The sequence below is a fragment of the Mus caroli genome, chromosome 2, assembly GCF_900094665.2.
Source record: "Mus caroli chromosome 2, CAROLI_EIJ_v1.1, whole genome shotgun sequence".
In the NCBI taxonomy this organism is placed as follows: Eukaryota; Metazoa; Chordata; class Mammalia; order Rodentia; family Muridae; genus Mus; species Mus caroli.
In genome coordinates, this window is record NC_034571.1 from 123774852 (window position 1) to 123787810 (window position 12959).

The window sequence follows — 12959 nt, forward strand, 5'->3', positions numbered from 1 at the left end:
TCTGCCCTGAAGTTCTGGGATTAAAGGTGTGTGCCACTACTACCTGGCTGATTTTAAGTTTTATTACATAATGGACAGATAGGGGACATAGATTTTCTACATTTGTGAAGGTTTGCGTTATGTGTCAGCATGTAATTCTGTGTGCTGCTGAGGGAATGTATGTTGTTTTGACATTTAGGTGGAAAAGTCTGTAGACATCTGTTAGATCCATTTTACATAAGAAGCCATTTAATTCTGAAGTTTCTCTGCTTATTTTTTTTCCAGATGACTTACCTATTGGAGAAAATAGGGTGCTAAAATCATTTACTATTATTGTTTTTTTAAAGAAGAAGAAAATAATTAATTTTAAAAACCCTGGAGAGAAAGATACCAAATGTGAACCATGTTCCCTGGGTAGTGGGGTTGTGTTTGATCATTTATTTCTCCTCATCCCTATTCAAACACAGTGAGTTTTTACAGCGAATAACAACATAAATATTTTTATAGTGCTGTGGACTTTAACCTTGCTTTGATAATATATTTGGTTTTTTGAGACTAATTTCTTTTTGATATTTTATTTTCTCATACTAGTTTTTAGTAAACCTTGGTTTTGTTTTCTTTGTATTTTTTAGACTGGCCAGCAATTTGCTATGTTGTCAAGAATGACCTTAAAATCCACACCCAATACCTTGTCCTTTCTTTCTTCCTTTCTTTCTTTTTTTATTGGAACAAAATTTTTAGGTGGGAATCTCACCATGTTACCCAAGCTGACCTGAAACTTCTGGGCTTAAGCAAGATGGGTGCACATGATCAGAGACGCTGCTGCGCTGTGCCTGCCTCAGCCCCTGCTAGTTGGAACTATAGGCACAGACAGCTGTGCTTCACTCGTTTCGATGATTTAACATTTGCAAATAAATATGAAATGTATTCACCAAGTTCTCCTATGGGAGAAACAGAGCCATTAAGATTCTTTGCCTTTCAGCTTGCCAGTGCAACGGACACAGCAAATGCATCAACCAGAGTGTCTGTGAGAAGTGTGAGGACCTGACCACAGGCAAGCACTGTGAGACCTGCATATCTGGCTTCTATGGTGACCCGACTAATGGAGGCAAATGTCAGCGTAAGTCACACAGGTCAAGTTAGTCACAAGTCAGGTACAACAGTACAGTACCTGCAGTTGACTTAAATATCTTAAAGGGAAAAGGCCTCTTGGTTTGGGATATTGCCTTTCTTAATTATGTTAAATTGTTAAAAATTTAACTGAGGGGCTAGAAATGTGGCTCAGTTGGTCAAGAACACCGACTGTTCTTCTAGAGGACTGAGGTTCAATTCCCAGCACCCACATGGCAGCTCACAAATGCTTGTAACACCTGGGATCCAACACCCTCATACAGACATACATGCATGCAAAACACTAATATACATAAAATAAATATATTAAAAAGTGTTTGACAATGCTGGAAGAGGAAAAAAGGCTCAACTTGTGGGTTTGGGAACAGTTAGTTAAAGCAACAAACCGACAGTAAAGGAGCTAAGCTTTTATTTCTTCAGCAGAGGCATAAACAAAGGGCCGAAGTCACAGAGGCACCGCTGCCTTTGTTCCATTTCCCTCCCATGGAAGCACATCAGCTCAAGTCCGGCAGAGCAGCCTGGGATGGGAGGTCATCTCATTGGAGAAGGAGGCAGGAGGCATTGTGAGGGGAGGGAGGACAAGGCTGGGAATGGGAAGTCCTGAGCACAAGATCTTCAGTTTCCTTCTTCCTCCATAAAGAGGTATCACAGAGGTCTCTATAGAAGTCTACTGGAAGCCTCACACAAAACTGTGACAGCCAAGGAGAGTCCCCTTCTGAAGTGTCCTTCCTCAGAGACTGCAACACCTGACTGTGCCCCAGTCTGCAAGGGGCTTTGGGAGAGCAACTGACCTCCTGAGGACCTCAGATGAATCTCTAAGATGGCCTGTGTTTGGTTTTGGTTGGTTTGTTTTTAGACAGGATCAAGGAGAGTTGGTGATGAGCTCTGAATTCTCAGAATTCTCTGTCCTCCTGCCTGACCTCCAAATGCCCAGCTTCACATGGGCTCCCATTAAGATGTGAGTTTCGGTGTCTGGCTCCCGCTCTCACAGCCATTGCAGTACATTGATCTCCATAGAGATAGCGCCGGGGCAAATGAGAGCTGGACGGGCACTGGGTGACTCTGTGCCTTGTGGAGGAAAATCAACTAAACATGGGCAAAGGAGATCCTAAGAAGCCGAGAGGCAAAATGTCCTCATATGCATTCTTTGTGCAAACCTGCTGGGAGGAGCACAAGAAGCAGCACCCGGATGCTTCTGTCAACTTCTCAGAGTTCTCCAAGAAGTGCTCAGAGAGGTGGGAGAGAGGGGAAATTTGAAGATATGGCAAAGGCTGACAAGGCTCGTTATGAAAGAGAAATGAAAACCTACATCCCCTGCCCCCAAAGGGGAGACCAAAATGAAATACTAGGACCCCAATGCACCCAGTGCCTTCTTTGGCCTTCTTGTTCTGTTCTGAGAACCATCCCAAAATCAAAGGCAAGCATCCTGGGTTATCCATTGGTTATGTTGCAAAGAAACTAGAAGAGATGTGAACAACGCTGCAGCAGATGACAAGCAGCCCTAGGAGAAGAAGGCTGCCAAGCTGAAGGAAAAGTACGAGAAGGATATTGCTGCCTACAGAGCTAAAGGAAAACCTGATGCAGCGAAAAAGGGGGTGGCCAAGGCTGAAAAGAGCAAGAAAAAGAAGGAAGAGGAAGATGAGGAGGAGGAGGAAGAAAGATGAAGAATATGATGATGATGAATAAGTTGGTTCTAGTTTTTTTCTTGTCTATAAAGCATTTAACCCCCCTGTATACAACCCGCTCCTTTTAAAGAAAAAAATTGAAATGTAAGCCTGTGTTAGATTTGTTTTTAAACTTTACAATGTCTTTGAATTAACACACTACTGAATGTGTCTTTAGATAGCCCTGTTCTGGTGGTATTTTCAATAGCCACTAACCTTGGCTGGTACAGTCTGGGGGTTGTAAATCGGCATGGAAATTTAAAGCAGGTTCTTGTTGGTGCACAGCATAAATTAGTTATATATGGGGACAGTGGTTTGGTTTTGGGTTTATTTTTTGGGTTTTTTTTTTTTTCATCTTCAGTCACCTCTGATGCAGCTTATATGAATATGATTGTTGTTATGTTAACTGAATACCACTTTGTAATTGCAAAAAAAAAATTGTGGCTGTTTTGACATTCTGAATGTTTCTAAGTAAATACAATTTTATGTTTATTAGTATTATCCTTTTCACAGGTCTAAAAGTTTTCTTCTCGAGGGAAATCAGTCTTTTGCTTTTGTCCCTTTTGGGTCACATGGGTTACTGCAGTGTGTATCTTTTCATATAGTTAGCTGGAAGAAAGCTTTGTCCACACACCCTGCTATTGTGGTAGGGGTAACACTTTCATCCATAGTCAAAGAATCTCCAAAATTGTGATCAGTTGGATAAGAAATATTATATAACCTACTTGGCAAAGCAAGGTGTGATCAATTCTGTCACACCATGGGATTATTAGAATCAAGCAATCTGAAAGTCTGTCCTTAAAGGACTGATAGAAAAGTATGTTCTAATCCTTATACAAAGACTCTTCTTTAACTGCCACTGCTGTGTAATGACAGTTATATTTTGCAGTTTCCCCTACTAAAGAAGACCTGAGAATGTATCCCCAAAAGCATGAGCTTAAGCTACACAACTGCAGTACTATTTGTTGACCTTAGTCCCAGCGAAGGCTATCACGAGAATGCTAGCTATAATATAATGCCTCTGCCCCTCTATCTAAATATGGATTGCTCAGGAAACTTGACTGCTTAAAGGTATTTTTTTTTTCATATTGTTATTCCTCCTATAGGGTTGCAGACCCCTTTAGCTCCTTGGGTACTCTATCTATCTATCTATCTATCTATCTATCTATCTATCTCTTGTCAAATTTCTTTTTTCTTTTCTTTTTCTTTCTTTTTTTTTAAGATTTATTTATTATTATATCTAAGTACACTGTAGCTGTCTTCAGATGCACCAGAAGAGGGTGTCAGATCTCATTATGGATGGTTGTGCACCACCATGTGGTTACTGGGCTTTGAACTTAGGACCTTAGGAAGAGCAGTCAGTGCTCTTAACCACTGAGCCATCTCTATAACCCTTAAAGGTATTTTTAAGTAGTTAAGTCAGCTTTTAAAATTATGCCAGAAGTATCAAAAGTTCAAAAGTTCAGGACCATCCTCTATTGAAGTACAGAGTCATCCTGGGCTACATGAGACCCTGCCTTAAAACCAAAATCAAACAACAGGAAAAACAAGGGTTAAGACAGAGAAAAAGAAGCACTTGGAAACAAAGATCTGTGGAGTATGTATAGGCTTCTCTACAACCGGTGTATGTAGGATCTTGATGGCTTTTGAATCTGTTACCCTCAAAGAGGTACTGAGAAACCTAAATGTGATCACAGTGGTTTCTGAGGGGCACCTGGCAGGATTATGGGAGATAAGTAAAGCTTGCTAATCACAGAGTGCAGGGAGGGAGGATGTCTCTAAGGCAAGTTAACTGTCTCGTTTGAGATGCTTAGGTGATGTCTAAGGAAGTAATAAGGCCTATCCATTGTCATACACACTCAGGCCTTAAGTTTGGGTAATGGCTACTTGAACATAAAATAGTCCTCTATGAAAGGAATAATATCTCTGTGTCAGCAGCCTTCACAGCTAATGTTAATTGTGCAGGAACCTTGCTTCTGGGTCAGACAGAAGCTCAATCAGGCAGAGGCAGGACTTCTTTTCCTTTCCCATGTCCCTGTAATTTCCCTGGCTTTTCATCTTGATTCCAACATACTTACCTGTTAGGTAATTATAAGAACAACAAATATTACTGAGTAAAATGTGTTTATGACTTTGTGGTGACTGCCATTCAAGAATTAGACGCCTTAGCCAGCAATGATGGCACACACCTTTAATCCCGGCACTTGGGAGGCAGAGGTAGGCGGATTTCTGAGTTCGAGGCCAGCCTGGTCTACAGATGAGTTCCAGGACAGCCAGGGCTACACAGAGAAACCCTGTCTCGGAAAAAACAAAACAAACAAAAAGATTTCGATGCCTTTGTCCCCTTCCAAATGCCTTTGTAACCTTCCAAAGTCTCACAGTGAGATGTAGCCTAGTTGGGAGCCACATTTAATATGTGCTGATGATCTTAACAAGTAGCCTGTTTGTGTGACCTCAACTACCTCTAGAAAGATCACACTTTCCTCTGTGGTCTCTGCAGAGTCCCTGTATGATTCTGGAACCTTGCTGTACTTCTCAGAGTCCTGATTCATAAAGCACTGAGTTTTTGCTTGTTTGTTTCTTTTGATACTATTGGTAAGAATATATATTGAACCTTGACATGCCTTTTTAAAATAACATTATTTTTACAATAGTGCTTTAGCCTTGATTATGTTAACTGCTCAGATGACATTCGTACATCTTTTATTCCTCAAATCAGTCCTATGAGATGGATAGCATCATTGTCACATCATTTAGGCAAGGAAACAGGTCTCGGGTTAAGCTTCATGCCCAGAGCTCCTCGGAACACAGTGGACTCAACTGCAAGCAGACTGACAAGACTGGGTTTTACTAATTCAGTAAACCTGTACTCTATGGAGGAAGAGTTTCTGACCACCAGATGCATTCTGATGACCTCTGACTGTTCTGTTTGAAAGGTTTCTTTCAGTGATTTTATTTTTCTCCATGTGGACTTTTTTTCCAGCTTTTAATATATATTATATATATATATAACGTATATATATCTTATTCGCTTCACATCCTGCTCACTGTCCCCCTCCCTTGTCATCCCCTCCTACAATCCTTCATATCCCCCCTTCCCTTCTGAGCAGCTGGGAGCCCCTCTGGGTATCCCCACACCCAGGCACATCAAGTCTGTGAGGCTGGGCGCATCTTCCCCCACTGAGGCCAGAAAAGGCAGCCCAACTAGAATATATCCCACATACAGGCAACAGCTTTTAGGATAGCCCCTGCTCCAGTTGTTCAGCACCCACATGAAGACCAAGCTACACATCTGCTACATATGTGCAGGGAGGCCTAAGTTCAGCCCATGTATGTTCTTTGGTTTGTGGTTCAGTCTCTGAGAACCCCAAGGATACAAGTTATCTGACTCTCTTAATCTTCCTATAGAGTTCCTATCTCCTCTGGGGCCCACGATTGGTGTCTCTATTGCTTCACTGGGATTCCTGCCTGGCTACACCCACCATGATCAAGACAAGTCTTAGAAAAGACAACATTTAATTGGGGCTGACCTACAGGTTCAGAGGTTCAGTTCAGTATCATCAAGGCAGGAACATGGCATCATCCAAGCAGGCATGGTATAGAAAGGGCTGAGAGTTCTACAACTTATCTGAAGGCTGCTAGCAGAATACCGACTTCCAGGCAGGTAGGATGAGGGTCTTCAGACCCACACCCACAGTTGGTGTCCCTATTGCTTCAATGGGGTTCCTGCCTGGCTACAGGAGGTGGCCTCTTCAGGTTCCATATCCCCAATGCTGTGAGTCACAGTTAAGGTCACCCACTATTGATTCTAGGGTGTCTCCCTTATCCCAGGTCTCTTTCATTGTGGAGATGCCCCCCACCTCCCCACCACTGTCAGTTGCAGATTTCCATTCTTGGGGCCATCTGGCCATGCCTTCTGTTCCTCCTCACACCTGATCCCGACCCCCTCTCCCCATTCTTTCTCCTACCTAGTTCCCTCCCTCCATATGCTTCCTATGACTATTTTATTCCCCCTTCTAAGTGAGATTCAAGCATCCTCACTTGGGCGGCCTTCTTGTTTTGTATCTTTGGGACTGTGGAGTGTAGCTTGGGTATCCCATTTTTTATGGCTAATATCTGCTTATAAGTGAGTACATACCATTCGTGTCCTTTTGAGATTGAGTTACCTCACTCAGGATGGTATTCTTAAGTTCTAGTCATTTGCCTGCAAAATTCATGATGTTTTTTTGTTTTTAGTAACTGAATAGTAGTCTACTGTATAGATGTACCACAGTTTCTTTATCCATTCTTCAGTTGAGGGACATCTAGGTTGTTTCCAGTTTCTGGCTACTACAAATAAAGCTGCTATGAACATAGTTGAGCAAGTGTCTTTGTGGGATGGTGGAGCATCTTTTGGGCATATGCCAGGAGTGATATAGCTGAGTCTTGAAGTAGAACTATTCTTAGTTTTCTAAAAAACCACGAAATTGATTTCCAAAGTAGTTGTACAAATTTGCACTCCCTCTAACCAAGCAAGTGAAAGATCTGTATGACAAGAACTATAAGTCCCTGAAGAAATAAACTGAAGAAGATATCAGAAGATGGAAAGATCTCCCATGATCATGAATAGGTAGGATTAACAAGGTGAAAATGGCCATCTTACCAAAAGCAATCTAGAGATTCAGTGCAATCCCCATCAAAATTCCAACATAATTTTCTGTAGACCTTCAAAGAGCAATTCTCAGCTTCTTATGGAAAAACATAAAACCCAGGATAGCCAAAACAGTTCTGAACAATAAACGAACTTGTGGAGAAATCACCATCCCTGACCTTAAAGCTGCACTACAGAGCAATTGTGATTAAAAACAACAACAAAGGCTGCACACTGTTGGTACAGAAACAGGCGTGCTGACCAATGGCATCAAATCCAAGATCCAGAAAGAAACCCACTCACTATAGTTTTTTTAAAATATAAAGTTCTTCAGATTTAATGCTTTTCATTATTCATGAGAGAACAAGACTCAACAGCAAAGAAGGTGAAACAAGGGTGACAAGTACCACAGGGCATCTCGAGCGTCTCTTGTGATCGACTGGAGCCGTCAGTTCTGAATGCTCAGGAGTGTGGTTCACAGTGTGGCCACAGTACAGAAGATCCCGAGATAAGGCAGAAGACAGTCACCACAGGTCATCTCCACAGGGCAAGGACTCAGTACATGGCATATTACTAATGCTCTTAAATATTTACTGAACAAAGGAACAAAATGCAGAGTCTGTCACAAAGATGTCAATAGCTGTTGCTTCAGGGGGCAGCAGGAGATAGCTTTTTCTTTCCTCCTTGAATGGTAGTTAATTTAATGTTGTCTCTATATTATTAGAAATAAATTACTAACTGAAAAATGAGTCATACGCAGTGATTTCTCTTGCTTTAGGCTGTCTTTGCTACAAACCCATTTCAGGCTAAATGATTTTGTCTTAATCACAGTCTATGGTAATCTGTCAAGCCAGTTGTGACCTGTCTTCCTTTCCTTCTTCCCAGCATGCAAGTGCAATGGGCACGCATCACTGTGCAACACCAACACCGGCAAGTGCTTCTGTACCACCAAAGGTGTCAAGGGGGACGAGTGCCAGCTGTGAGTACCACACTCTGTGTCTCCAGTTGGGGACTGGGCCTTGCAGCTGCCTGAGCCCTGTCGGCCCCCTGCTTGCCTGGGCGTTGTTGCCCTTCACTCCCAGGGTCTTTGAGTGGACTAGTGTGGAAGTTTACCTTTCTTGCTTTAGACAGGTTATCTCAGTTACTTTAATATTGCTCTGTTAAAACATGACCAAGGCAACTTACAAAATAAAGCCTTTAATTGGGCTTATGACTTAAGAGCATTGGAGTCTACATTGAGTTCCAGGCCAATAGAGCTACATAGTAAAACTGTATCAATCAATCAATAAATAGGACTACATAGTAAGACTGTATCAATCAATCAGTAGATGAAGAAAGAGAAAGAAAGAAAGAAAGAAAGAAAGAAAGAAAGAAAGAAAGAAAGAAAGAGAGAGAGAGGAAGGAAGGAAGAGGAAAGAAAAGGAAGAAAGAGAGAGAGAAAGAAAGAAAAGGAAAACAAGACAAGCTTAAATAGGAAGGACAGGATAGAATGAATGACAAATGCTTGAAAAATATTTTAGCTGCACTTTTAGAAGCATACTCAATCCACACAGAAGTAAAAATGTTGTTTCCTTATGAATAGTACCTAGCATTATTACATATGTACTTGCCTGTGTCCTTGGGCAAGTATTTGTTTATTTGTTGTTTTTATACTGTTGCTGGTGTAAATTACTGAGCAGTTAGCAGAAACATTCCTGCAAATGGGATAGTCTCTCTGACCTGAATAATGATATAGTTTATGTAAAAGGATTTACTTGGTTTAAAAATAAATATAGATTCTGTACTTTAAATGTCAATAGAAGATAATTTCTTTTTTTCCCTAGATGTGAGGTAGAAAATCGATACCAGGGAAACCCTCTCAAAGGAACATGCTACTGTAAGTTTTTGTAACTGTTGTTTCTAGAGAGTAATTGAACAAAATGACATTGCTTTTTTTACCATGGTCTGAGAATGGTAAATGCTTGGGGGATGAAGCCAATACGCACAGCCATGCCCCTGACTTGGTGAACACTGTTCTGACTGTGGCGTGGTCTCTGCTGCTCGTCCAGAGCAGTTAGCAGGGGCGTGCTTTCCTGCCTCTCCTTGTTCAGCTCTGCGGAAGCGTGCTCATTCACCATTGCCCAGTGTAGCTTATCATGCCCAATCTTCAGACAGCCAGGAAGGAGTTTCTAAGATAGAGGTGAATTCCACCATTCTCTCTGCAGCTGATTTGTGCTCACTATGTCTTTACAAACAAGTAAATAAAACACCAAATTAATACCTTGGTGTGAAAGTGAATCTGGTAAGCTTACAGCTTTATCATGAATGTATTTTTTTTTTTTGTCTATGAGAATCTACATAGTAGGTTCCAGACTATAGAACAATAAAAAAAGGAATTAACGTTTGGCATATGCAGCATAATGGTATATATAAATTGTAGGAGAAAATGGATAGTTCTAGACCTGAAAAGACAAGAAAATTGCTTGTGTGTAGTCTGGGCAGGTCTTAAGTTGTGACCTTCAATATCTGCTTCCCAAGCAGCTGGAACCACCAGGCCTACAGAATTCTTAGCTATGATTCTAAAGGTCATTCATCAAATATAATGTTAATGTGTATTTTATTAAAGTTTCAAACTTCTATCTTTAAAACTTGGGTCTGCAAATGCAGCTCAGTAGTGAAGAGCTCTCGCTGTAAGGTCCTGTGTTCTATCCCCAGCACAACAAAACAAAACATTTAAGAAAAAATCAAAACAAGCTGGCTGTATTGTCTCAGTATCTCATCCTTGAGATAGCGAGGCAGGAGGACTGTTAGTTTAAGGCCTATGTGGGTTATGTAGTGTGAAACCTTTCTCAAATAATATTTACACTTTTTTCTTTAAAAAACAATTTTTTTCTTAATTTATGTGTATGTTTTGCAACATGTAAGTCTGTGCAATGTGAACATATCTGTTGCCTTTGAATGCCAGAGAAGGTGTCAGTTTTCCTGGATCTGGAGTTACCAAGGGTTGTGAGCTGCCATATTGGGTGCTGGTAATGAACTGAGTCCTCTGGAAGAGCAGCCAGTGCTCTTAACTGCTGAGCCATCTCTGCTGCTAGGTACTCCCTCTTCCCCCCTTAAATTTAAGACAAAGGTCTCACTGTGTAGCCTCAGATGATCTAGAACTCAATTTGTAGAATGATTGACCTTTGAACTCACAAAACTCTGCCTGCTCTGCCTCCTGAGTGTTGAGATTAAAGTTGTATGTCACCACACCTGCCCTTATGATTTCTATATTTAATAAAGATCATGACTAGGATCTTTTAGAACTGAAGAAGAAGACAGTTACAGTTAAAAGCAAAAAACAAAAACAAAAACAAAACCCAGAAAAAAAAAAATGAAAACTAGCACTGAAGAAAAAATAAATTTTAAAAATAGGCAAAGAGTCACTATTATATTGTGATGGATGTGTTATGTGTTTAAAACCACAAGTGAGATACAGGCCTGAAATGACTTTAATCGAAGCTACACCAGCCTGGGGTGGTAGTTCAGTTGGTAAGTTCTTGCTATGCAAACACAAGAAGCTGGGTTTGATGCCCAGGACCCATGCTGAAACCCAGGAGTGCTGCTGAGTGCTTTGAATTCCAGCTCTAGGAAGGCAGGGCTCACTGGCAGGAGGCCTTGTTTTTCTGTCTTGAAAAACAAGGTCGATGGCACCTGATGAATGGCATCTCAGGGTGACCTTTGCTCGGCACATAATGTATACACACAAATTCCATAGTTTAGTAGAAGACAAATATGATCTGGTTTTCATGAAGTCTGTCGTAATAAGCCTTCTTTAGTTAACCATAGTTGGTTAAAAAAAGAAAGAATCAACCTCACTAGACAGAAAATGGATAGAATGTTTTAATAGCCAATTCAAATCATCATCATCATTATCAAAACCTATAACTTAGGGGGCTGGAGAGATGGCTCAGCAGGTAAGAGCACTGACTGCTCTTCTGAAGGTCCTGAGTTCAAATCCCAGCAACCACATGGTGGCTCACAACCATCCATAAAGAGATCTGATGCCCTCTTCTGGTGTGTCTGAAGACAGCTACAGTGTACTTAACATAAAATAAATAAATAAATCTTAAAAAAAAAAAAACCTATAACTTAAACTTATCAATAACTTTAACTTTCCTACCCCATGCTTCCTAGTAGTTACCCATTCTGCTTTCTGTTTGTATGATCCTGGGTATGGCATCTTAATAGAACCACAGTGTTTGTCTTTGTATCTACTTAATATTAGGCGTGATGCCTCTGACTCTCATCCCTGATATAGCACAGTTCAGAATTGCCTTTCTTTGGTGCTGGACATATAGCTGAGCGTTTGAGTGCTACCCTGCATGCACAGGTTTCTGAATTCAATCCCCAGCACAAAAAAGGATAAAAAGAAAGCAAAAAGGCTTATTTTTACAGCTGGACAGATCATCCTGCATTGTGCCTGTCATGTTTTGCTTGTTTCTTCTGTCAGTGGACACTGTGTTACTTCTACCTTTTGGTTGTTGTCAGGAATATTGTAAACATGAGTGAATATACACCCAGAAGTACAACTGGATGTGGTAATTCTATGAGTGTTTTGTTTTTTGAGGGATTGTTATTATTGTTTCCATACACCTTACAGTTCATTACATTTCCAAAAGCCATGCACAGCATTTCTGTTGTTCTACATTCTTATTGACACCAGTTTTCAGTTTACATTTATTTTGAGGGTTTTTTAATTGGTAGCCATCATAATGGACATAAAAAAATAGCTCATTGTAGTTTTGGTATTTGTATTTCAGTAATGCTTGGTATGATTATCTTTTTATATTCTTATTAACCATTAGTGTGTATCTTTCTTGGAAAAACACCTCTTCAAGGTTTTTACTATGTAGCTTTGGCTAGCCTGGAACTTGTTGTGCAGACCAGGCTTGTCTCCGTTTCCCACTGTCTTAGGTAGGTTTCCATTGCTGTGAAGAGGCACCATGACCAGAGCAACTCTTACAAAGGACATTTAATTGGGGCTGGCTTACAGTTTCAGAGGTTTAATCCATTATCATCATGGCAGGAACCATGTCAGCATCCAGGCAGAAGTGGTGCTGGAGGAGCCGAGAGAGTTCTATATCTTGATTCAAAGACAGCCAGGAGGAGACTGTCTACAGCAGGCAACCAGGAGGAGACTCTCTTCCATATTGGGCAGAACTTGAGCACTAGGAGTGTTCCGAAGCCACCTACACAGTGACGCTGTACCTCCAACAAGGCCACACCTATTCCAACAAGACTACACCTCCTAATAGTTCTACTTCTCATGGGCCAAGCATACTCAAACCTCTACATCCACCTACTTCTGTCTCCCGAATGCTGGGATTAAAGGCTTATGTTGCCACACCTAGCAATCTTTTACCCAATTTTAAACCAGATTACTATTGTTCTTTTGTACAACAGACTTAAGGTTCAAGTTTGCAGCAATAGGCCTTCTTTGAAGCTGCATCACACTGATATATGTCTGTTGTTTTCTTCCTTTCTAGATTAAAATAGTACGGTATATTCAAGTTTCAATCATCCCTTTTCCTAAG

General features: G+C 40.9%; 1 protein-coding gene and 1 pseudogene across 1 annotated transcript in view; both read left to right on the plus strand.

The window, feature by feature from the left end:
- The window catches only part of Atrn (attractin), a 122075-nt gene that overhangs the window by 80819 nt on the left and 28297 nt on the right, over positions 1 to 12959 (plus strand). The window contains exons 19-21 of the mRNA XM_021156919.2: positions 962 to 1099; positions 8290 to 8383; positions 9228 to 9280. Coding sequence (XP_021012578.1) covers positions 962 to 1099; positions 8290 to 8383; positions 9228 to 9280 — 285 coding nt within the window. The remainder of the gene's footprint in view (positions 1 to 961; positions 1100 to 8289; positions 8384 to 9227; positions 9281 to 12959) is intronic.
- LOC110290397 lies at positions 1380 to 2796 on the plus strand (annotated as a pseudogene).